Genomic DNA, 26,405 nt, shown 5'->3' with positions numbered 1-26,405 from the left:
AATTAGTTGCCTATAGCAAAAAAAATTGGTTTACCTTTACAATTAGAAATCTAATTGACATAAAACAAGTAGGTCCCGTCCCGCCAATTTGTAGGAAAAATTAAAAGGAGCACGACGCAAATTGGAAGATAAGCTTGGCCTAAAATCTCGTCGAAGGTTATCGCGCTTTACATATATTTATTTTATTATCTCTGAATCATTTCAGGACTATCTTCTCAAAATTTTCGGACTGTTTTCGGACAGTTTTGAGAATATATGCGGAGCATTTTTAAACTATTTTTGTGTTTATTTTCGGCCTGTTTCGGTACTATCTGGGTTTTCTTTGCGTTATGATATTGCTATAATTGATCCAATAAATATTTGAGCCAGTTTAGGAATTGTTTCGGGACCATTTCAGATTTTATAGGGATCAGATCGGGCCTTAATTTTTTAAAACTTACAGGTCTGAGTCAATTCGTATTCTTTACTCTATATGAACATATGTATGTAAGTAGGTATATGTATAACTTACTTCTTTTGATCACCACAAAACTTCTGACTAAACTTATTGCAAGAATATTGAAGACTAATGCTATGGGTACAAATATTCCAATCATATAATGTCCCACAATGGCTATACTGGCAAATGCCGCCGCGAAACATACAAAATGCAGTGCTGGAAAATTCTGTTTGGTATTCATTATTTTCTTTTTAACTATTTTAAATTTTCGTCTCGATTCTGTTGTGAGCTTAATCTCAAAACTGCAACGTGTTTTGTATAGCCAGAAAAAGAAGAGTGCCAGGAAAAAGAGGCCAAGTGGACGAAGTCGTAACCTATAAAGAGAAAATGTGTTTTTGTTATTTGGATAATCATAATTGAGTTCAGGATTATAAAAGGTAAAAATAAAAGAAAAGAGAAAATTTATATTTGATGCAACCCATTTATGACAATCAGGATTTAGGGAAATTGGTTTGCATTATCTTAATATACCCCCGAAATTTTGTTCTGGCGGACTTTTTTAACAGAAACAAGTAAGGAAGACTAAGTTCGGGTGTAACCGAACATTACATACTCAGCTTTGGAGACAAAATAAGGGAAAATCGCCATTTAGCAAAATGAACCTAGAGTAACCCTGGAATGTGTTTGTATGACATGGATATCAAATGAAAGGTATTATAATGGAGGTTTTAAAAGGGAGTGGATCTCAGTTGTATATGTGAAGACGTTTTCGAGATATCGACCAAAATGTGGACCAGGGTGACCCAGAACATTATCTGTCGGGTATCGCTAATTTATTTATATATGTAATATCACGAACAGTATTCCTGCCATGATTCCAAGGGCTTTTGATTTCGCCCTGCAGAACTTTTTCATTTTCTTCTACTTAATATAGTAGGTGTCACACCCATTTTACAAAGTTTTTTCTAAAGTTATATTTTGCTTCAAAAAACCAATCCAATCACGATGTTTCATCCCTTTTTTCGTATTTGGTATAGAATTATCGCATTTTTTTCATTTTTCGATATCGAAAAAGTGGGCGTGGTCATAGTCGAATTTCGCCCATTTTTAATACCAAGATAAAGTGAGTTCAGATAAGTACGTGAACTAACTTTAGTAAAGATATATCGATTTTTTCTCAACCCATTTATGACAATCAGGATTTAGGGAAATTGGTTTGCATTATCTTAATATACCCCCGAAATTTTGTTCTGGCGGACTATTTTAACATAAACAAGTAAGGAAGACTAAGTTCGGGTGTAACCGAACATTACATACTCAGCTGAGAGCTTTGGAGACAAAATAAGGGAAAATCGCCATTTAGCAAAATGAACCTAGAGTAACCCTGGAATGTGTTTGTATGACATGGATATCAAATGAAAGGTATTATAATGGAGGTTTTAAAAGGGAGTGGATCTCAGTTGTATATGTAGACGTTTTCGAGATATCGACCAAAATGTGGACTAGGGTGACCCAGAACATTATCTGTCGGTTATCGCTAATTTATTTATATATGTAATATCACGAACAGTATTCCTGCCATGATTCCTAGGGCTTTTGATTTCGCCCTGCAGAACTTTTTCATTTTCTTCTACTTAATATAGTAGGTGTCACACCCATTTTACAAAGTTTTTTCTAAAGTTATATTTTGCTTCAAAAAACCAATCCAATCACGATGTTTCATCCCTTTTTTCGTATTTGGTATAGAATTATCGCATTTTTTTCATTTTTCGATATCGAAAAAGTGGGCGTGGTCATAGTCGCATTTCGCCCATTTTTAATACCAAGATAAAGTGAGTTCAGATAAGTACGTGAACTAACTTTAGTAAAGATATATCGATTTTTTCTCAAGTTATCGTGTTAACGGCCGTGCAAAAGGACATACGGTCGCATGTGTATAAAAACTGGGGGTGGCTTCAACCCAATTCGCTCATTTTCACAGAAACCAGTTATCGTCATAGATTCTATGTCACTACCAAATTTCACAAGGTTGGTAAATTTTTGTTCGACTTATGGCATTAAAAGTATTCTAGCCAAGCCTATTTTGAAATTTTCTTTTATTTTTGTATTTTTTTTTGCACCATATCATTACTGGAGTTGAATGTTGACTTAATTTACTTATATACTGTAAAGATATTAAATTTTTTGTTATAATTTGACTTAAAAAAAAAATTTTTTTAAAGAGTTCGTAATCCGATTTTGCTAATTTTTATTTAACACACATATAGTAATAGGAGTAATGTTCCTGCCAAATTTCATCATGATATTTTCAACGACTGACAAATTACAGTTTGCAAAACTTTAAATTACCTTCTTTTAAAAGTGGGCGTTGCCACGCCCATTATCCAAAATTTTGCTAATTTTCTATTCTGCGTCATAAGGCCAACCTACCAAGTTTTATCGCTTTATCAACTTTGGTAATGAATTATCGCACTTTTTCGGTTTTTCGAAATTTTCGATATCGAAAAAGTGGGCGTGATTATAGTCCGATTTCATTCATTTTGAATAGCGATCTGAGATGAGTGCCCAGGAACTTACATACCAAATTTCATCAAGATACCTCAGAATTTACTTAAGTTATCGTGTTTACGGACGGACGGACATGGCTACATGAATTTCTTTTTTTGCCCAGATCATTTTGATATATAGAAGTCTATATCTTTCTCGATTATTTTATGCTGTTACAGGGTGCCGTTATGCGAACAAAATTAATATACTCTGTGAGCTCTGCTCAGCTGAGTATAAAAAAAATGTAATAATTGGCGCGAATCACCTCCGAAGGAAATTTAGGGCGAGTTTTTATTCGAGTTTGACGGGACCCTACATATTTTATAACAACTCTGCAAGGAACGTTAATTTTCGCAAAGAAGCTTTTCATGACAAGAAAACACTGCAAACCTCAAAAAATGTTATTTACACCCAACTTATGAGTGACATTTTTATTTCCTTTTTCTCGCTCGAGACCGAAAAATATCAGAACTGACAAACCCGGTCAAACAAGTACAAAAACATAGCAAATCGTTCCCGAGATGGTCGGGCTTGGTACCGGAACGTACCGGATCTGCATCCGGCAAAGGACCATCAACTCGATAACACTCCCCAAAGCTTTCGGGGAGTGTCCTAATCACTACAACAACAACAACAACGGATATTTTTTCGGTGAGTGCGAACCGATTCGCGACAAGCAAAAAAGCAATTACATAAAGGTTTGGTTAGGTTTAACTGGCGCGCCATGGCGGGTCCATGAGCACCTCACATAGATTGAATGAGTCCATAGTGTTACCAGAAGTTCTTATAACGACCAAAGTGAAATATGCCACTTTCAAAATCATTTTAGAGGTCAAGGTAATTATTGTATGACTATTGGACTATTGTTTTTGGATTTCTGCATCTCAGAATTATCAAATTTAAATAATTGAAAATAATGAAAGTATTTTAAATAATTGAACAAGAATTGAAAAAAGTAAAAAGCAAGTGTACTTGTTAACTAAATTTTTTAATTGTAATTGGTCAATTGAAAAGTATATTCATTACTGCACAGCTCTGCGAGTTATAACATTCTGAACACACCGTTGAGTATTTTTGATCTACTCAACAGTTGGGATTTCAACATGATTCAATTACAAGAGGTTCCGGATGTAGCTTTTTTAAAATGTGACACTCCGTACTCCTGGTTGTTTTTAAGGAGGAGAGGAAAAAGGGGAAGAATTTAATCCCGTTTTCAAAAAGGTAATAAAATTTTACAAAACGGTATTGATTGAACTTACTAATATTGTTTTAAAATATCATATCATATCTGACGAAGGTAATGAATTTAATGCCCAGTTTTTGAGCCTCCTGCGATTTACAACCAGATTGACTGAATTTTGTGTGTGTTAGTGCAGTCGGGTGGCTTCGTGACACACGTATTTGTTGTCGGCTACACGTTGATGAAAATCAAAAATTTTTGATTTTTTTATTTGACGCTTGCTTATTTGATAGTCGCGGGGTGTGATTGACAAAACAGCAGTGTTGTATTTAGTTTGTGTCGACATTCAAAATGAACAAGTGCGCGGAAGAACAGCAATTCATATTAAAATTTATTGAAAGTTATCAATGTTTACCAGCTTTATGGAATGTAAAGCTTTTATTATTATTTAATAAAATTTTTATTAATTTTTTTATTATTTAATAAAACTGCTGTAGTTGCAAGTAAAAAAAAGTCATCATCCGATGACGACATATTCACGTCCGAACGCTACGGTTTCTCAATGCAAATGTTGATTGATGGATTTTTATTTGATAGTCGCGGGGCAAGCGTCAAATACCCGACACGCACACATACAAAAATTCAGTCAATCTGGTTGTAAATCGCGGAAGGCTTTTAGCAATATGCGTGTGCATATGTGGGTACTACTTCGGCTGATGACTACAATTGTGTGTGAGTTATCTCTCCGTTGCCGTGTATGTATGTGGGCAAATGATGATTAATATGTTTATGTAGCTTGCTTTAATGTTTTTGTTGTTGTGCATTTATTAGTGATGGGAAAATTCGCCACAATATTTTACATTGAAGTTCGGAGATCTAATTATCTTAAGCGCCAAATACACGACACGAACATTTCCGCGAACATTCCCGTTATGTCATGTTTCTGCGACCTTTTCTGGCGTGTATGGTGGTGTTTGCCAGTTCGCGCAAATGTTCGCCAAAAATCAAAATATTTTAATGTTTGGCGAACATTTGCGCGAACTGTTCGTGAGTGTATGGCGAAATAGCTCATAATCGTAGTAATTTCTGAACGGAACAGACATGCGCGGAACAGTAAAATGGACAATAAAAAATTTCTGAGTGAATTTATTGAAATGTATAAATTTTTTTTACGCTTAATTGCCACAGCGAGCAATATTGCTGCAGCTCAATTGTTGTCCGTATTCATCGCTGTCTGAAAGAGAACTAATGTTCGGCCAAAAGTTCGTATGGTGTATGGCCAAAGCTGCGAACAAGATTGCGGAATGTTCGCGGAAATGTTCGTGTCGTGTATTTGGCGCTTTAATATTGCACCTCTCGTTAGGGGACTTGAAGAGTTTAATCGGATCTCTAGAAGTCTGGATCTTGACTTTACGATGTCAATACATTTGTTTAAGTTACTGATTTAGTTTTACTACCGAGCAAATACAACTGTTCCATGAAATCATTGTTAATTGGTTTTAAGTTAATTTATAATAACACTGTAAATCTAGTCAGTAAGGTCTTTTGCCATTGACTTAATAAAGATATGAACATGAATATGAATATGAATAAACAGCAACTTCTTTATGGACTAACGCAATAAAGCCGAAGAAATTGCTCGATGGCAATGTGTTGAATTGCGTTGGTCAACTCCTTTTATAACTCAAAAATACAATTGTTTTGTATTTAAACACAAGAATTGAATTTATTTATTTATACTAAGTGTACAATACAGAGCAGAGCCGGCCACACAAATACTAAAACAATTGCATAAGTGTGTGTAAAAATTGAGCGACAACTCCCCACAGTGTGCTAAAAGAAAATGTGGACTGTGAAGTTTGAAATTAAAAAGGACTTTGGTTATTTGATTTCAAGCTAATCCTGACTATATTTACTTATATTCGTATAACTTAGAACGCGGAGGTCGAGCTAGTCAGATACAATTTTTTTATAAAAGAAGGTATGGTGTTTATTCAATGCAAAATTTACTTTAAAAAATTCACTTTTCCACTAAGAAAGAACTATAAAACAAAATAAATGTAAAGATAGAAATATATATTTTCAAAACAAAGTTATTCAATAAAAAACAAAATTTATGAAAATTATTAAAACTAAGTAGAACGTATAAAAATATCTTTATATTAAATTGTCAATATTTATTAATAATTAATTAATTATTATTAATTATTACCCATTAATATTTAAATTATCAATATTAATATTGTAACGAATTTATTTGCAAATCCTCTTATTTGCAATCCTCTGCTAAGTTCGAATCACTAAACTGTTGAATAAATAACTCCAATTTGTAATAATTCAAAATGGCCTTTATTAAAGTACTTCACAATGACACTCAAACTGTGCAACGAATAATAACCAAACTGATTGATAGCTCAAATGAAACTCTACTATTCAAAATAATACTGCTCTTGCTCGCTAGATAGCGTCTTAGTCGAAACTGCTTGACAACTCAAATCAAACTGAATTCCAGCGCCTCTACAATTGCTGCCTTTTATACTCTTTGATTTCAACCTTCGCATCTTCTAGGCGCTTCCAGAATCTACTAGTCCAGCAGCTCTCAAACTTCTCATCTGTAACTACAATTGCACAATTTTATAGTTTTTCTCATTGCATACTTATAGGAGTATCTCAGATATATGAATGTGTTTGTGCATTGACTCTCCGCTGCTCGTATACGTACATGGTACATATGTGTAGACGCAATTATTGTTTCGTTTATGTAGATACATAATGATTGACCTATGGATGTGAATTCACGTCACTGCTTAGCATCGGCTTAGAGACGATAGCATCGCTCAATGCTGCTAACATTCGTTACACTGCCCTCCACCTAAGTCTGATCGTCCCGATCAGACAAATCTCTCGATATAAACGCTGCCAGCATCTCCAAATGTACTACTCTTCTACTTCATGGTTTCCCAATGGTTTGTATGCGGTAGATGGTGTCACTGATCTTCTTCACAACTTTGTACGGGCCTTCCCAACTGCACTGAAATTTGGTTGGAACACCCTTCCGCCGGTGAGGGTTGTTTAACAGTACCAAATCTCCCGCCAAGAAACCTTCCGAATTAAAGTTCTTGTCATTCCAGTGTTTCATCTTACTACTCATTACCCTGGGCCGTTCCCTCGCACTCGGTTGCTGGGCCAATGAACTACTTCGTAGAGCTTGCGCTTGACGGATTAAAAAATAAAAAAAAAAATAAATGTAAGGCGCGATAACCTCCGAAGAGATCTAAGGCCGAGCTTCTCTTCCAATTTGCGTCGTGCTCCTCTTGATTTTTCCCTACAAATTGGCCGGACGGGACCTACATGTTTTATGCCGACTCCGAACGGCATCTGCAAGGCAGATGAGTTGTCACTGAGAGCTTTTCATGGCAGGAATACAATCGGAGCGCTTGCCAGACACTGCCGAGGGGCGACCCCGCTTAGAAAAATTTTCTTCTAATTAAAAAATCTTATTTCTAAAATTTTGATGTTGCTTTGCCCGGGAGTTGAACCCAGGGCATACGGTGTGATAGGCGGAGCACGCTACCATCACACCACGGTGGCCGCGCTTGACGGATTGGCTTCGCATAATCAGTATCGTTCCCACGTTTCACAACAGTAGTGCGCTCCGGCTTGAAACTACCCTCGCATTCTTTCTCGGAAATTCGTTGCTTCGTTTTCCTGCGTCTTTTAGGTTTTGTCAGTGCCAGTGTTTCTCTCGCAGGTACTTTTAATTTCGGTTTATTTGGTACATTCGATCCATCAACCTTTTCTTTTGACTTTCGTGGCCTTTGTCGAGTCTTCTCCACCATTACTCGATTACTACTGAACCCTTTCTCCAACTTGAAGTTAAGTGGTATATCCTGGTTCTCATAACGCATCACCCTTCTCTGCATATCGATCTTGATGTCGTGGTCAACCATGAAGTCCACTCCCAATATGACTTCATCAACGATCTCTGCCACGACGAATTTGTGTAGAACCATGACCTCCCCAATTAAGACTTCACATACCACTTCTCCCTGGACTTGGTTATACTCGCCAGTAATCGTACGCAATCTTGCTCCAGGTAATGGCTTTACTTTCCTGTTGACCAAATCAGATCGGATCAATGAATGAGATGCGCCCGTATCTACAGTCAGTACACGCTCCTTGCCATCCACATTTCCTTTGACGGTAAGACTGCTCGATTTCGTTCCAGTTTGCGAGATAGGTATCACACGACATTCAAAAGCTGGGGCAAGTTCTCGATCTTTACATTTGACTCGCTCTTGTTTATCTCCTCCAGCTTTGCGTTTACGACCAGCCAAGTTGGAACTACCATGACCGGTGCTGCAATGACGTGCAATGTGACTTGGGTTACCGCACTTGAAACACTTCATAACTCCGGCATTGTTTTGTTGTTATCCCTTCAGTGCTTCCAAAATTGTGTCTACCCAATCTGGCCTTTCCACTTCCACGCGATGAGCTTTGTACGCTGGCTTACTCAAAAGTAGGATGTTTCCTGAGTCAGTGCATGCGATACCGTTTCAGCAAATGTTAGTTTTGGATTCGCATATGTAGCCCGCTTCGTTTCCACATCTCGTATGCCATTTATGAAGCTCTAGATTTTTACCCTTTCAGTGTATTCCACGGGTGCGTCCGCGTTTACAAGATGAGCCAATCTTTCAATATCTGAAGCAAACTCGTGCAATGTCTCATTTGCTTTTTGGTAGCGGTTTTGCAACTCAATTTGGAATATCTGTTTCCTATGATCGCTTCCGTAACGTCTCTCTAAAGCGCTCATCAATGTTTCGTAGTTGTTCCGCTCGTACTCTGGGATGGTCTGTAAGATTTCCGCAGCTGGTCCTTTTAAAGCTACGAACAATCTTCGGCATTCCAGTTGTTCACTGTTGCGGTCTTCTCAAATTGTAGCTTAAAGACCTGGAAAGGAACAGAACCCTCAAAGGATGGTGTTTTTACCTTTGGATTACTCGTTGAAACTGCTGGGCGATTTAGTTGCAACTGCTCGACACGTCCTCTCAAAGCATCCACCTCGGCCTCGATTTTTTCTTCAAACTGTAAAATTTTTGTATCTTGCGCCTCCAACTTCGAGGAAATACGTCCTTCTTGCTCTTCCACTTGAGCAGAGATCTGCGATGATATCTGTGCTGAAATTTGCGCCGACATTTCGGATATCCGTGCCTCTTGTGCTTCAATTTTCGCTGTTATACGGTTCTCCTGCGATTCCAGCTTGTGCTTCTATCTTCGATGTTATTTCTGACGACATTTCTGCAATATGTGTCTTCTGTTCTTCCAGTTGTGATGTTACTTGCGATGTCAATTCTGAAATGCGTACCTCCTGTGATTCTAGTTGGGATGATATTTGCGACGACATTGATGTTACTGTCGATGTTTGAGCAGCTATTGCAGCCAATATCATGTTCAAGTCTGTGCTCGTAACTGTCTGCGATGTTTCGTTTTTCTCTTAAATTTCTGTTGTTGTCTCGTCCCCATCAGGATAAAAGACATACTCGTCCACATCAATTCCTTCTGCTTCCATTGCATCTCGTAGCCGTGCCTGAAGTTCGAGTTTAACGCCGCTTGTATTCAATCCATGGCTCTCCAACTCCTTCTTCAGTTGCTGGATCTTCAATTCACTGAACTTTGCCATGTCCTTGTTGTCCTCCGGAATTTATTCAACAATTCCTCTTCTGACACCAATTGTAACGAATTTACTTGCAAATCCTCTTATTTGCAATCCTCTGCTAAGTTCGAATCACTAAACTGTTGAATAAATAACTCCAATTTGTAATAATGCAAAATGGCTTTTATTAAAGTACTTCACAATAACACTCAAACTGTGCAACGTATAATAACCAAACTGATTGATAGCTCAAATGAAACTCTACTATTCAAAATAATACTGCTCTTGCTCGCTAGATAGCGTCTTAGTCGAAACTGCTTGACAACTCAAATCAAACTGAATTCCAGCGCCTCTACAATTGCCGCCTTTTATACTCTTTGATTTCAACCTTCGCATCTTCTAGGCGCTTCCAGAATCTACTAGTCCAGCAGCTCTTAAACTTCTCAGCTGTAACTACAATTGCACAATTTTATAGTTTTTCTCATTGCATACTTATAGGAGTATCTCAGATATATGCATGTGTTTGTGCATTGACTCTCCGCTGCTCGTATACGTACATGGTACATATGTGTAGACGCAATTATTGTTTTGTTTATGTAGATACATAATGATTGATCTATGGATGTGAATTCACGTCACTGCTTACCATCGGCTTAGAGACGATAGCATCGCTCAGTGCTGCTAACATTCGTTACAATATGTATGTTCAAAGGAACTTAATACATACTAACTAAACCGTATTAAAAGTCACTTTAACATTGCAGCATATTGTTTTTATTATGTGCCCAAAAAGTAACATGGACTTTTCCTTTTGCATTCACTGTTGATTTTAGTGAGTGACAAGCGAAAGCAAACGATCGTGATCACACATCGTTAGTGTCGGTGTGAAAATACGAACTCCAATTGCACAATGTGCAACTTTTGGCCGGCTTTGATACAGAGCATCCAACAGACTGCACTGGTATTAATAATCTCATGCTTCCATATAACATTACACGTTTATGCCAATCACGTACATATATAGCACGGTTTGTTTGGCTTCTTCATAGGTATCTATCTTTCACGAAAACGATAAAATAAACCAAAACGTTCATAATAATCGGCTAAAGAGTTGCAAAAATGACCAAGTTGGTCAGTGTAGCGCCTAAGCCCACTGCGTATAGGCACCTACATCCAACAATCAGGAATCTTCAAATCACAAAATTTGTTCCATAACTAATTTGATTTTCTGTGCTTGGACTAGAGATAGACGCCACCGCCGCCGCCGGTTAGGGTAGTTTTCGCTTCCCAAGGCAGTCGGTTCTATGTACCGGAGCGACTCGGGATTTTTCCCGACCAAGGACTGTCATTTCAGTGTAACCCCATTTAATTTGTTGCGTCCCTCCCACAAATTGTCATCCTCCCAGCGGCTCCTTGAAACAGGACTGCTCCATATTCTCTTGCTCCGGGAAGGTATCGAATCCAATCCGGGTCCGTCTCCTGACCCCGGTCCTGAGAAATGGTTTTGCTGCAATTGCCGGAAAAGAATCTTTTTATGACGGTCATACTCTGTTCAGTGTGTCTCGTGTAAGGGATGGTTGCATCGGACAGGTTGTTCTGGGCTTGATCCCAAAACCCGACGTCCACGTAACTTTTATAAATGTGTTGTGGCTCCTTGCTGTTCACGCCCAAGGGCGTCCCATAGTCTACGCCTAAGCCGTCCTTGCGTTCTGGCCTTCCACAACCCAGGCGTATTCACCTGTCACTTACCCCCAGAGTGGCGGTGTCTCCCCTTATGCACTTCAGAATTCTGCAGTTAAACTGTAATGGACTAACTGGGAAGATTACGGAGATAGTCGATTTCATGAAGCGGCACAACATCCGCATTGCTGCGATTCAAGAGACTAAACTCACAGCAAGATCTGCATTGCAGACCTGCTCTGGGTATAATGTCCACAGAAAAGACCGCGAGAGCGGAAATGGAGGCGGCATCGCGTTTATCATACACCACTGTGTGCAATATTATATATTTGATCCTGGCATCGACCGCAGGGACAATGTCTTAGAACATCTGTCCGGTCAGGCGATGCAAACCTAGAAATCATCAACATCTACATCCCTCCTGCCACCTGTTGCCCCAGTGGATACCGCCCTAATATCAGAGCCTGGCAACAATCGCATTATCTTAGGCGATTTCAACGCCCATCACGATCTATGGCATTCAAATTTGCGGGCGGACAGTAGGGGTGAGATGTTGGCGGATCAAATAGAAGAAACGACGTTCTGCACAATAAACGGAGACGCCCCCACACGTATGGTAGGAAGCTGTCACAGTTCGCCAGATATCTCAATCGTGAGCGCAGAACTCGTAACCTGCGTCAACTGGCAGCCGATGGTAACATTGGCATTCGACCACCTGCCTATACTTATTTCGCTCGAGCGTACCGCCGACTTCATCGTCACCGAAAAACGCACTTTCAAAAAAGGAAAGTGGGAAGAATATAAATCTTTTACAGGCAACCTCTTTGCTGCCCTCCCTATTCCGACTGATGCCCGCCAAAGGGAGCATGCCTTCCGCAAGGTCACTGAATCCGCCTCGGCACGTTTCATTCCCGCCGGGAGAATTCCCGAAATCCGGCCCCACTTCCCGGCGGAGGCCGCAAACTTAGCGAGAGAACGTGACCTTATAAGACAGCTTGATCCAGGCGACCCCCAAATAAGGGATATAAACCAACGCATCAGATTGCTTGTGGATGAACACAAGCGGGCGAAATGGGAGGAGCACCTAAGAGGTTGTAACCTCTCTATCGGTGTGGGTAAACTTTGGTCCACCGTAAAGTCCCTATCGAATCCGACTAAGCACAAAGACAAAGTTTCCATCGCCTTTGGCGACAAAGTGCTGTCGGATGCGAAAAAATGCGCGAGCGCTTTCTGCCGACAATATATAATGCATTCTACGGTCGACAAAGATAGACGGAGGGCCAACAGACACGCACATAAACACAAATTCAGCGCGTCACCAATCACCATCACCGCTAAAGAGGTTGAGGACACCATTGGTCGCGCTAAGCCATCCAAAGCAGTGGGCCCAGACGGCATAGCCATGCCGATGCTTAAAAGCCTAGGGAAAGAGGGTTTCAAATATTTAGCGCATGTCTTCAATCTGTCTCTTTCCCCCTTTGTCATACCCGAGAAATGGAAAATGGCCAAGGTGGTCCTGCTACTAAAGCCTGGGAAACCAGCTAACATAGGAGAGTCGTATCGTCCGATATCTCCTATCGCCAGTAGCAAAGACGCTTGAAGCCATTTTGCTCCCTTATTTCCAAGCAAATTTGCAGCTAGCCTCTCATCAGCATGGCTTCAGAAAACTCCATAGCACTACCACCGCGCTAAATGCCATTAGCACCCAGATAAATTGCGGTTTAAATCAATACCCCCACCTTAGAACAGTAATCGTAGCGCTAGACCTATCATAAGCTTTTGATACGGTCAACCATGGCTCGTTACTGCAAGACCTGGAAGGGTCTACCCTTCCCCCATGTCTTAAAAGGTGGACCGCAAATTATCTGGGTGGTCGGCAGGCATCGGTGCAATTTAGAAACGAAACATCAAAACCAAGCAGAATTAAACAAGGGGTGCCACAGGGTGGTGTCCTATCCCCACTTTTGTTTAATTTCTACATAGCTAAGCTACCTTCACCACCGGAAGGAGTCACAATCGTTTCCTACGCCGATGACTGCACAATAATGGGCACAGGCCCTGGCCCAAAGATCGATGAGCTATGCAATAAAATAAACGGCTACCTCCCTGATCTCTCCAGTTTTTTCGCCTCGCGAAACCTGGCATTATCACCGACTAAATCTTCCGCGACCTTACTTACAACATGGACGTCCCAAATCTCGACCATTTTGAACATGCACGTCGATGGCACTACGCTACCGACTGTCCTACACCCAAAAATCTTGGGTGTGACGTTTGATCAGGATCTACATTTTGGTGAGCACGCAGCCGCAATTGTTCCGAGAATTCAGAGCCGTAACAAAATCCTCAAATCCCTTGCTGGCAGTACCTGGGGAAAAGATAAAGAAACGCTCATGACTACATACAAAGCAATTAGCCAGCCGATTACGTGCTACGCGTCACCCATATGGTCGCCAAGCCTAAAAATTACCCACTGTAGGAAGCTACAGGCCTGCCAAAATACTGCTCTCAGAATTGCCACGGGCTGTCTTCTTATGTCCCCAGAACACCATCTGTATAATGAGGCGAGAATACTCCCCATCAGGGAGAGAAATGAGATGCTGACCAAACAGTTCCTGTTGAATACCCAGAAACCTGAGCATCCCAACAGACATCTGATTGATGAACCAGCACCACCTAGGGGCTTAAGGAGTCATCTCCGTAAGCAATTTGAGGAAATACGGCACCTGAGAACCCAGCCGTATGAAGCGAAAAAACACAAGCAGGTCCTTGGTGAACTCCACAAACAGGCGTCGCACCTTTATGCCGGGAATTGCCCGGTGAATCCAGTATTTAAAGAAAAGTATCCAAAACTCGCGGAAGAGGAACGCATACTCCCCAGGGAAACGCGTGTCACTCTTGCTCAACTTCGTTCTGGATACTGTAACAGGTTAAACTCAACCCCGACATACAAAATGTATGCCCCGCTTGCAATGTGTCCCCACATGACACCAACCATCTCTTTAATTGTAATGTGGAACCAACGCCTCTAACACCCCTTTCCTAATATCCCCCTGTTGAAACAGCAAGTTTCCTTGGACTCTCGTTAGAGGATATTGATGACAATTTGTGATCGGTCGCGGCTGTTAGGTGGGGCGAAGCTCTGCTACAACAACAACGTTAGGGTAGTATGTCAAAAATATCGGCGGCGGCGCGTAGATATAATTTCTACTCGTTTAAAACTGTTTAGGCCATTTATTGCTCATGTCGAAAATTGATCGGATATGATCGAAAGTGGTATCAACGGATGCGCATCACTGCCAGTTATAAGAAACTAATTGCGAAATTTAACTCTTTCTAACTGTTCAAAAGATATTTAAAAAAAAACAGACGTTTTCGATGTGACGGACTTTGCCTCACCCAATTCACCAAGTTATTAAAAGAAAAGTTATATAATAAATTTATATGCTCACTTTGCATATTTTTTCCAAAAAATAATGAACAATGAATTCAAATAAAATTACCCAAGGCGTTTCAAATTGTTTTCAAATTGTCCTCAAGTTGTTAAAAAAAGCAAAAAAGGGGCCGATTTTTTAAAAAAAATTTATATTGCGATTGGCTGAAAGATGCAAAATCCTTTAGTAGGTTGTAGGGGCATAAATACTCCTTTGAAATGATTCTTACCTCATACTTAAGTTGAGGATATATGTACGTATGAGAAGGTTTTGAAAAATCATTTGGGCTTACATTAAAAAATCTGTTGTTTATTTGCGAAACTATATAATAGCGTCTGAAATGTTAATTTTAATTTTCACGCTTCATCCTTCAACACCCAAGTCTCCCGGTTTGACATAAAGATGGCGGCTCTATCCAAAACTAGTCCCTTGGAGTGAATCACATTGATTATAGCCTATCAACCAAGTTTAAATATCACCTACACTTTACGGCTCCTTCTACAAATGTGAATACGTAGGCACATATATGTATTTAGCAGTTGATGCTTTGTCCTTCGCAAGAACACTCAAAGTGGTGAAGCAAAAGCTTTCCCAAGACAGTCGAAATAATGACCGTGTGTGCTACTACCCTAACGTGGTGGACAGTCGAACCAGTCTGACAACTGAAGCTACGCGGTCATCCATAATGGTCACTCTCTAACGTTTTAAGGTGTTTCTCTGTCTTCGGAGCTACACCTACAGCTTCTAGGAAAATGACGTCGACGAAGGTATGAGTTCGAAGTCGCAGTCCTATAGATTCTGTGCTGGCATATCGTGTGAGGGTCGGGAGTCGTGGTAGCGACTGGTGGTCGGGATTGCTGCTGTTCGCACATCGGGAATTGTAGCTCTTAAAAACAGCCGAAAGAACTGGAGGCGCCCTGTGCCGCGAGAGTCATGAGTATTAATAGACCATTAATAGCAACCGTAAGTCGCCGAAGCCTCTCTGGAGTAAGTGAACGAGGGACAATCCCTCCGCAAGGAGCTACTCCTGAAAATTTTTGAACGGTCTGCGAGATCTTGAGGCAAAAACCCCGGATCTTTCCGAAATGTCCAACACGTTTGTTTCCTTAAATACATACAAACAAACCTTTCCTAAATACTATTTTTTTTAAATAGAAACATCAAGCTTTTTAAAGTAAGAAAACCGGCGTACGCCGGCGCGCCGCCCACGCCGCCGCCGCCGATAAAGTGATCGGCGTAAACCTCTAGCTTGGCAAAACATTTTCATTGCCCACCTCCGAAGCTTAGTATTGTGCAGCTTTATCTCAACGTCCCACATCTGTTAAATACTAAATACACTCTTCCGCATCTTCTGGGCATTATTTCAACTAGCTTCTACACATGCCCAAAGCATTGTACAAATTTCAAATAATAAATACGTGGCGTTTTGCCCATAAATACAATTTGGCGCCTTCGGTCTCTTTTTCGTAGGGCACATCTTCATCGGAAATCGATGTCCTCAGGGGCCAGTGTACATGAGCGTCATTTTATAATTTTCGCTTTAATTTCAAACGTAAAGATCTTTTATTCACCGAATTCATTGAAGTAATCGTGTTATTAAGGGGGACGCAAAATTTGCATTTGAAAAAAAAAAACCAAATGTTAATACATAAAACAAAAATATAAACAATAATGCAAAAAAATATCTTATTTTTAAACGGATGAGAACAAAATAAACTATCAAAAGTATATAAGTGTACCCAACTTGTACTTTTTTCTTAAAAGTAAAACTTTAAATACGTTTTTGAAATTTTTGTTCAATATTCTGAAAGGAGTTTAAAAAGAAGTAACGCCTTAAGTTTTTAGGAGCAATGTGGGAGTTTGGAAGGTGAAAAGTACAGGATGACATTGTGCTACATGGGTAACCCTGTATAATTAAACCATGGGATTTCACGTCAAATAACTGAGTATACCTTTTTTCGCTACATTCGCTCAACTTGCTGTCTGACCGTTCTTTGACATTTTAAAGTGTTGGTTATAAATAGAATTTTTTGTCTTAATGTTATAGTTATATATTTTTTGTAAGTCCTTTTCTTTAAAATTGAAGCGCAGTTGGCTTAACTCGCCGTTTATAAAACAAATTTTCTATCACTCCGCTAACGGAAACATGTTTGCAACGTATGAAGAAAAATTGTATTAGCTGAAAGCGCCCTATCACATACACTTCCAGATAAGGATGTCCATTATTATTTACCCACTTGGTGTCCGCATATGCTTTTTGCTGTGTTTGTAATCACATATTTTCCCACTGCGTCTTTTATCCCTCCCCCAAAATACCTCCACCGTATTTATTTTCCACCTTACTCTGGTGCATAAAACAACAATTGTATGTAAATATTTTTGGTTCATTGTGCTACGACATTTATTTAGTCTCTAGTAGTCATATTTGCTTTTATGGTGGTTGCCGGATGCGCAATGCGATAATTAAAAAATTTTTTTTTTTTTAATATATTGTAATATGAAAAATTGTTTACTGTTGTAAATATTAGTAGCATGTATGTTTATTAGGGTTCTTGCAGACAATCGATTATACGGCCAACTAGTCGACTAGTCGTTTATTGGAGTCGCAATTGTTGAAATGATTGTAACTCGAATGAAAGAAGACGCTCCGGCTTAGAAACATTTCTATCGAAACCCTCATTTATAGCATATTTCCACTTGAGCTTTATTCGAGGTTTAGGCATTTGAAAGGACTTAACGTCAAATCTTGCAAGTTTTATTACAAAAACTTAAATCACACACAGAAGATTTAAGTTAAATCTTAATTAAATCTTCAATCTTTAGAATATTTCAGGTATGGCAACCTACAATTCATATGTCATATAATTTATTGATAAGAAGATATTTTAAGGTAGAAGCAGTTTTTATTTTTAAATTCATGGATGACGGAAGTTTTTTGAAGATTATCAAGTTTATATTTTTACTGCCAAACTTGGGTAAAACAACAAATGTATCATGAATGAATTTTAGATTTTCGACTGCTGAGTGAAATATTATCCTATCACGCTGCCTTTCGAAAGCGCACTATTTCATAAAACGTTTGAATAGCGCCCCCGTTTCTGATTTTTTTTTCCAAAACGCCCTTTTCGCGGAATTCGGTTGAAGAACGCCCTAACGCAGAGTATTTCATAAACGTCGCAGCTAATGTCAAAATATATTGAGTTTGAGCTCAGATAGAGCATTTTTGGAACAAATTCTAAAATAGGGCTCTCTTCAAACCTTTTCTGAGATAGGGCGTTTTCGAAAGGGCAGTCGAGATAGAGTGACATCGCACTCAGTAATCGATTTAAAAATGTATGTGTTTAGTTCGAAAATATAATTTTTAATTGTGGCTGAAAAACTTCACACAAATTGAAGCCATTGTGGATAAGACAAGTATGATAACTTCTGAATAGACGTGAAATTTGTATCACTTTCTATTGAACATCCTCTCCAAACGCTGCCAAAACGCTAAAAAGTAGCCATCTTGAACATTCTGTCAGGCAGTTGACGGATAAGATATCACACATTGATATCATCGGCCTAAACACCCGCGCTGTTAGTTCTGCTTACTCCAAACTGGAAAAAGAAGAGGTAAAGATGGGTTTGATGGTGAACAAGGGCGTATGCAGGGGGGAGGGGGAAGGTGGCCGTTGCCCTCCCCTTTGCGAACTAAGAACACAAAACTGAAAGTTAAACATCAACAACATAAAAGGTTTTTAGTTCCTCACTTTTTTTTTTTGATATTATAAGCTTAATAATATTTATTTACATAAATTTATTAATAACTACATAGACATATATAATACTCACATATTCTTTCTAATAAAGTAACTAAAATGATAAATAACTTTGAATAAGATAAAGATGTGTCTTAAAAACATTGAAAGCAAACTTGCCGATGCCAAAGTTTTTTATAATTTATATGGTACTGATAATGAACTGGAATTGTGGTGCAGGGCTTGCCAAAATCAGGGACCAACAGATCTTGTATGTTCCTTCAAGAAGACTGCATTCCATCCAAAAATAAGAGAAGCACTTGAAATTCTGCTTGCAATGCCCTGCACAACCGCAACTGGGGAACGCTCCTGCTGCACTCTAAGGAGGGTAAAGACGTGGTTGAGAACAACAATGGCAGAATCTCGCCTTAATGGTAAATAAAGTATTTTTTTTTTAAATATATTTATTGCATTTTGTTTTTAAAAGGTGTATGTATGCTGAGTGCTCACAGAAAATTGGTAGCGGAAAATGATACGGAGTTAAAATATCTAATTTTAGATGAATTTACAATAAATCTTCGAAGAATTATACTTAGCAGCTTTTCTAATACTCAGAGAATGACCAATGCAATTTAAAATACATCTCTGTAACTAAATAAAGTATGTGGAAATATAAAATTTTTTGAATCTGAAACTCGCTTGGAGGATCACATTTCTAAAATAATTACACCTTGTACTGACTATTAAATTAATCTACCTAATTCAACAAAATTTTGAATTACCGAATCCTAGACATGGTCGATATTTTAGGGAGCTCTTGATATATAAATAAAAATTTTAACGGACTGCTAGAGCCCACAGCTGGGTCTATAAAACAGGCTTCGCTTTTACCTAGACTCCATTACTCTTTATACTTATAAATACGCTATATTTGAATATGAAAAAAAAAATAAATAAATTGGCCCCCTTTGTGAAAGGCTGGATACGCCCTTGATGGTGAATGAGGACAAAACGAAGTACCTGCTGTCATCGAGCAAAGAGTCAGCGCATATGCGCCTTGGCAACAACGCTACTGTTGGCAGCCATAAATTCGAAATAGTAAAAGACTTCGTTTATTTGGGAACCAGCAGCAACACTAGCAATAACATCAGCTCCGAAATCCAGCGAAGAATCACTCTTGCCAATAAAGAATACTTTGGACAAGGCAATTGAAAAGTAAAGTCCTCTCTCGGCAAACGAAAATCATACTCTACAAGTCACTTATCGTACCCGTCCTGCTATATGGTGCAGAAGCATGGACCATGACAACAGCAGATGAAGCGGCTCTGGAAGTGTTCGAGAGAAAAGTTCTTCGAAAGATTTATGGACCTCTACGCGTTGGCGGTGGCGAGTACCGAAGAAGATTTAACGATGAGCTGTACGAGCTATACGCAGACATTAACATAGTCCAGCGAATTAAAACGCAGCGGCTGCGCTGGCTAGGCCATGTTATGCGAATGAACGATGACGTTCCGGCCAAGTAAGTGTTTCTATCGGATCCCCCGACTATAGAGGTAGAGGACGGCCCCCACTCCGTTGGAAGGACCAGGTGGAAAATGATTTAAACTCCCTTGGTGTGACCAATTGTCGCCGGTTGGCAGAGGGAAGGAGCGACTGGCGCGCCTTGTTGGACGGCCAAAACCGTTTAAACGGTTAAGCGCCGTTTAAACAGTTGGACGTCCTTCAGGGTTCAGTCCTTGGTCCAGTTTTATTTTTAATTTATATAAATTCTATATTTTCAATACCTTTCCTGGGAAAAGTCACTGCTTTTGCAGATGACTTGGCTATTGCATATGCGACAAACAATGCATTCAATCTTTTTGCGGATATAAATCATGATGTGCACCTGCTAAGGCAATGGTTCGCTTCTCATTAGCTGATTGTTAGCAATAAGACCAAGCTGATGTATTTCAGCCTCTCAGGCAAGGAAGTGCCAAGCAGTGATGTTACTTTTCATTCTGCAAGTTGTATGCGGTATGAACTTTATACTCATACTTGTATTGATCCGGGGTCTCGAGTTGGTTATTCACCTTAAAATTTACTGCGACGGAAAATGCTTTAAGATCGAAGTAGTATACAATTTTAAGTACCTGGGTGTTATAATAGATAAAAATTTGAGTTGGTCGTCCCATATCTCTACTATGAAACAATATCTGCTATTCACACTGCGCTCATTTTATCGTCTTAAAAAATTATGTTCACGCAGTGTGCTGAAAATGGTGTATTTTGGACTAGTACAATCTAAACTACAATATGGTATAAGTTGCTGGGGAAGTGCGTATAATAGTAAAACTCGTCCGCTCTTAATTCTGCAGAAGTGTCTCATAAGAAGAATATGTAACGCGAACCGCCTATCGCACACTATGAACCTTTTTAAACGGTTAAATATTCTGCCTGTGAGGCACTTGTATTTCTATAAAGTTTTAAAAATATTTTTTATGAGGTGTGGTTATCTACGTAGTCCAATATACCCCCACAAACGCTAAGAAGCAGTTCACATTCAAATGTTGTAGTTCCTGCTTCTCGTACCACCCCGTTTCGCAACTTCTACACAATAGTGTCCTGCATGTTTTTCAATAAGCTTCCTGAAGCTATACAAAGCATTAGGAGACTATCCGTTTTCTTGAAGGAGGTGAAATTATGGCTCCTTTGTTTGAATCATGAGGATATAGAAGTTCTGTTGCGGCCTGTTACGTAAAGTGTTTCCCTTTTAAAAATTTTTATAATTAATTAATTTAATTACTAGTATTTTCATTATATTTTTTGTCTTTCACTACCTCTGTATAATTCTTTCGTAGTAAGGACACTTGTAAATTGGAATTTGTTTAATTCTTCAACTTCTGTAACTATTTTTACTTCATTACATAGATTTTGTATTGCACCCCACAATGTTCAACATAGAAATATAGTTACTTAAGGAAATGGTGTTACCTCTGTTCTGTTATTTGGACACTAAACACCATTAACTGTTATCTTTTGCAAATTTTATATACATAAGTATACTTCTGTTTTATGAATTGTATAAATTTAAGATTGCACAAGACAATAATGAATAAAAATGAATGAAAAATGAATGAATGAAATTAAATAAGTAGGTAAGATTGAAACTGTACAGGTGCCCGACTTTTAAGTTTTTTTTTTAATATGAAAAAATAAAACGTCAATTCAAACTATAGTGCGAGTTAAAATAAGAGATGTAATAAATCTTAACAGTTTAAGCTCTAGCTGCAGATATGCCATTATAAGGAGAGGAAAGGGACACTTCGAAATAGCGATAGCTGGCTTAACTTGGTATGCAACGGCCAAAATAGCCTAGTCGGTTAAGCGCCAACTAGTGAAAATGTTGATGATAAATAACAATACATATTACATAGTATAGACCAGTTTCATACAAAATCTATTAAAATACTAAACATTACGACGTTTAGATTGCGGCAAACGATAACCAAAATCAAACAAAAGTTTTATCTTAACAAATTAGTTCTTTGTTGAAACAAGCGAAACTAGTTTTCTTTCCTACTTTTCTTGTTTTTAGTTTTTCAAAGTTTTTACTTAAATTTAGTTATTAACTCTATTGTTTATGAATAAACCAGGGACTGCTAATAACATGTACTTGCCAAAATTAAAACTAAAGAAATCGTTCGGGAAAGGCTATGGGTCATTCCTCTAAAAAATAACCTGGAAATAAATGATTGTCTTTTAAGGCATGAAAAATGGAAGCAGATAAAACAATCCTCTAGGAGTCCTATTTTATAAAGTTTTTTTGGTTTATCAAAAAATTTATTTATGTGCTTCCTTTGCAACTTGTCCAACGCGTCACAAGCTAAAATGACCTTTTATTTTTTCTTTCTTAAATATACAAGTTACGTTAAATTAGAAATTGAAATTCTATGAAAAAAAAAATTTATAGTTCAGTCAGTAACTCTAAAGTGAAGTCATCCACTTACCTAGGCGGTTTATTATGTAGTCCCAACTGTCACTCTTATTAAATTGTAATTTTTCGTGTAAATTGCCCACCTAAGTTTTATGTTCCATAAGCTTATGTGAAATGAGTATTCGCTTTTAATGGCCTTATTCCGAACGTTACCGGTAAATCTTTTTGTATTACGTAACCGAAAATCGCTATACCTATGTATATGACACTACTTTATTCTCTTGTATTTTTTCTTAAATTTTTTATCGCCTTCTCTCCTAATACGGTTTCAGTACTGGTGCTAGTATGTAAATAAACTACATATATTCCAAAAAACCTACGAAATACAAGAAAAATACAACCTAGTTCAATAAAAACAAACGAGCCAGTTTTTTTCGTTAGGCTTTTTTTGGCATTCGACCGGTTTTTCTTTATTTTTTCTGACAAATTAAAATTAAATTTTTATTTTTAAAAAATTTACATGGACAGGGTAACCGCAACAAAGATTTGCAGTTATGTGCGTGGTTGAATTTTGCGCAAAACATTTAATAATTATGTAGATCGTATTGTTATGCCCATTACTGGTGAATATAATGCAAAACAGGTTTAAGTATTTATTAAACTGAAAAGGTGATAAAATGTGTAAAGCAAAATACGCAATACTTTTGAGGGGCTCGTTTCACTTTTATTTATTGTTTATTTACCGCTTATCAGCAAAACAATAATAGCAAATAAACACACGATTGCGCCTACATATGTACAAATAACAATAACAAAACAGTAAACATTCAAATGAACGTTTGTGTAGAACATGCAAAAATACAGGGTTGTGCGAATAAACTTTAACAATATAGTAGCTGCGTTTTTTTTTTTATACTCACCGTGCTTTGCACACAGAGTATTTTAACTTTGATTGGATAACGCTTGGTTGTACAGGTATAAAGGAATCGAGATAGATATAGACTTCCATATATCAAAATCATTAGTGTCGAAAAAAAATTTGATTGAGCCATGTCCGTCCGTCCGTCCGTCCGTCCGTCCGTCTGTCCTTTAACACGATAACTTGAGTAAATATTGAGATATCTTCACCAATTTGGTACACGTGCTTATCTGGATCCAGAATAGATTGGTATTGAAAATGAGCGAAATTGGATGATAACCACGCCCACTTTTTATATACATATATCACATTTTGGAAAACACAAAAAACCTGATTATTTAGTAAATAATACACCTAGAATGTTGAAATTTGACATGTGGACTGATATTGAGATTCTTGATAGGTAGGCAGGTTAAACTGGCCGTTCCATGAGGACCTCGCATAGACTGATTGAGTCCGTAGTGTTACCAGAAGTTTGTTTTAACGACCAAACTGAAAACCCCTATCAAAAACCAGGACCTATGTTATAAAATAACTCCGTCCTCTTGGCAAATACTAGAAGCTTCCTAGGACTTAAGCCACTTGCTGCTTCTAGATCTGACAGCTGTATCACTCCTAATAGCTGGAGTCTTAGCCTGGCAAGTGCAGGGCACGAGCACAGAACGTGCTCGATCGTTTCCTCCTCCAACCCGCACTTCCTACATCTGCTATCACTGACCAAGCCTAGTTTAAAGGCATGTGACGCCAGAAGGCAGTGTCCAGTCAGAATACCCGTCATGAGTCTACAGTCCTCTCTTTTTAATGATAGGAGCAACTGTGTTAGTCTAAGGTTGTAAGACCTACAGATAATCTTCGACACTTTACAGCCCCGTGCTTGAACCCACGCCTTTCCCGCTTGGTCGATCATGTGCACCTCTCGACTTCGCTTAATCTCGCCCAATCTAATTGGTACATCTACGGAGCAAGCTTCAAGGGATGCGCCCTTTTTAGCTAGTTCGTCCGCTTTTTCATTCCCATCTATTCCCATATGCCCTGGGACCCAATATAGATGTATGCTTCTCCCTGCCCCGATTCTCTCTAGAGACTGCTTACACTCTAACACGCATTTAGATGCTGTGCTATGCGAGATTATTGCCTTAATTGCTGCTTGACTGTCAATATAAAAGTTAACACGGTTGCAGCTTAAGCTATTCTCTTCCACTACGTTGGAACCATCGGTGTACACATGTATCGCCTCGTCCGCCATTTGCGCACCCTTGCGCTAACCGTCCACCTCTATTGTGGCCTACAGATCTCCCTCGAAGCGCAGACAGGGAATCATGTAGTCTGTTCTTGTGATTGATGACGCTATACTACTATGGCCATATGGTCGGCGCTCAAGCTGCCCCGAAGCACCAAGCCTGGTTGCGGTCGTGATAAAAATAGAAAAATTTGTTTAAAATGGGCGTGGCACCGCCCACTTGTGATAAAATCAATTTTACAAATATTATTAATCATAAGTCAATTAAACCTATCGTAACAAGATTCGGCAGAGAGGTTACCTTTACTATTAGGAATGCTTTGAAGAAAAATTAACGAAATCAGTTAAGCACTACGCCAACTTTTATATAAAAGATTTTTAAAAGGGTCGTAGACGAAAATAAGCTAAGCGAAAAAGAGATTTGTATCAATAGAATTTTACTTTCTAAATTGACTTATAAAATTAAATTGGAAAAGACTAAAATTTTTGAAAATGGGTGTGGTACCGCCCCTTTTATGACTAAGCTATTTTCTATGTTTCAGGAGCCATAACTCGAAGAAAAATTAACATATCGTAACAAAATTGGGTACACATATTTTCCTTATAGCAGAAAACATTTCTCGTAAAAATGGACGGGAGCTGTTAAAGACACGGCAACTTAGATATAAAACAAGTTTAGAAGGGTCGTAGACTAGAACAATAAGCTATAACTTAGCAAAAAATAGTTTTGAATCAATGATATTTCACTTATCAAGTTTTATTGTAAGAGGAAATGGGGAGAATTTTTTTTTTAAACGAACGGTGCCACGTGTTATGTAGGAAAGTAATTTATCTAAAATGAAATGTACAATTGAAGCTTCGGTTACAACCGAACTTAGACACCTTTACTTGTTACATCTATAGACGTTTACGCTTAAACTTTAAATGGACGGCTAAGCGTCAAACTTTAAATACACCTCTGAAATTGCTGCGCATAAAATTAGTACTACTAAATTTCAATACGCATTGTACTCAGATGTAACTGAAATATGTGTCTATGTTTCCCTCTACACTAATTCTATGTATCACCTCTTAAAATGGTGCGTGTCCACAATTCATCGCAACTGATTCAGCTATACGTTATACATTATGGCCATCAGAAGGTTGTGTCTCCGCTTTTCGGTACACCCTGTGCTGTAGCTGTAGTTATTTAACCACTGCCGCTAGATGGGTCTCAAAGATTATCTAAGCGAGGATAGGCGTTTTTTCACGCGCAAACGTAAACGCGTGTGAAAAAAACACGGCTAATAATTAAACATTAACTAAAAGAAAAGAAAAAGTTTAATTCGCTTCACTGATTTCTTGCAGGCTTTTATTTTCTATTTAACAAAAGTTAATTTTATTATGTACACACATCTATAATAACAAAAGTGAGGTTATATGCGTTTAAAATTGCTAAGTATTTTACATAAATTAGAATTGAAGGCAACCAAAGCTAACGTATTTGAGTCACAATAAATTTGAAATGCGACTGCACTCTGTTGTAGCTGGTTTTCATTTGACTCAATGTCGAAATCGGTTAAGTGATTGTTGCTTTGTTAATGACCTTGAGCGATAAGCGAAATTTTCAAGATTAGCTTAAATATTATAGCAGGTACACATTATCCAGAATTTCATTTATTTT

General features: G+C 38.4%; 1 protein-coding gene across 1 annotated transcript in view; it reads right to left on the bottom strand.

Annotated features, from left to right (window-relative positions):
• LOC137251234 (uncharacterized) overlaps positions 1–26,405 on the bottom strand; it is a 101,051-nt gene that overhangs the window by 9,247 nt on the left and 65,399 nt on the right. Inside the window, exon 3 of the mRNA XM_067785494.1 lies at positions 512–813. Within this exon, the coding sequence (XP_067641595.1) occupies positions 512–813 (302 nt within the window). The remainder of the gene's footprint in view (positions 1–511; positions 814–26,405) is intronic.

The sequence above is a fragment of the Eurosta solidaginis genome, chromosome 4 (genome assembly GCF_040869045.1).
Source record: "Eurosta solidaginis isolate ZX-2024a chromosome 4, ASM4086904v1, whole genome shotgun sequence".
Lineage (NCBI taxonomy): Eukaryota > Metazoa > Arthropoda > Insecta > Diptera > Tephritidae > Eurosta > Eurosta solidaginis.
This window is presented reverse-complemented; position numbering and strand designations above follow the sequence as displayed.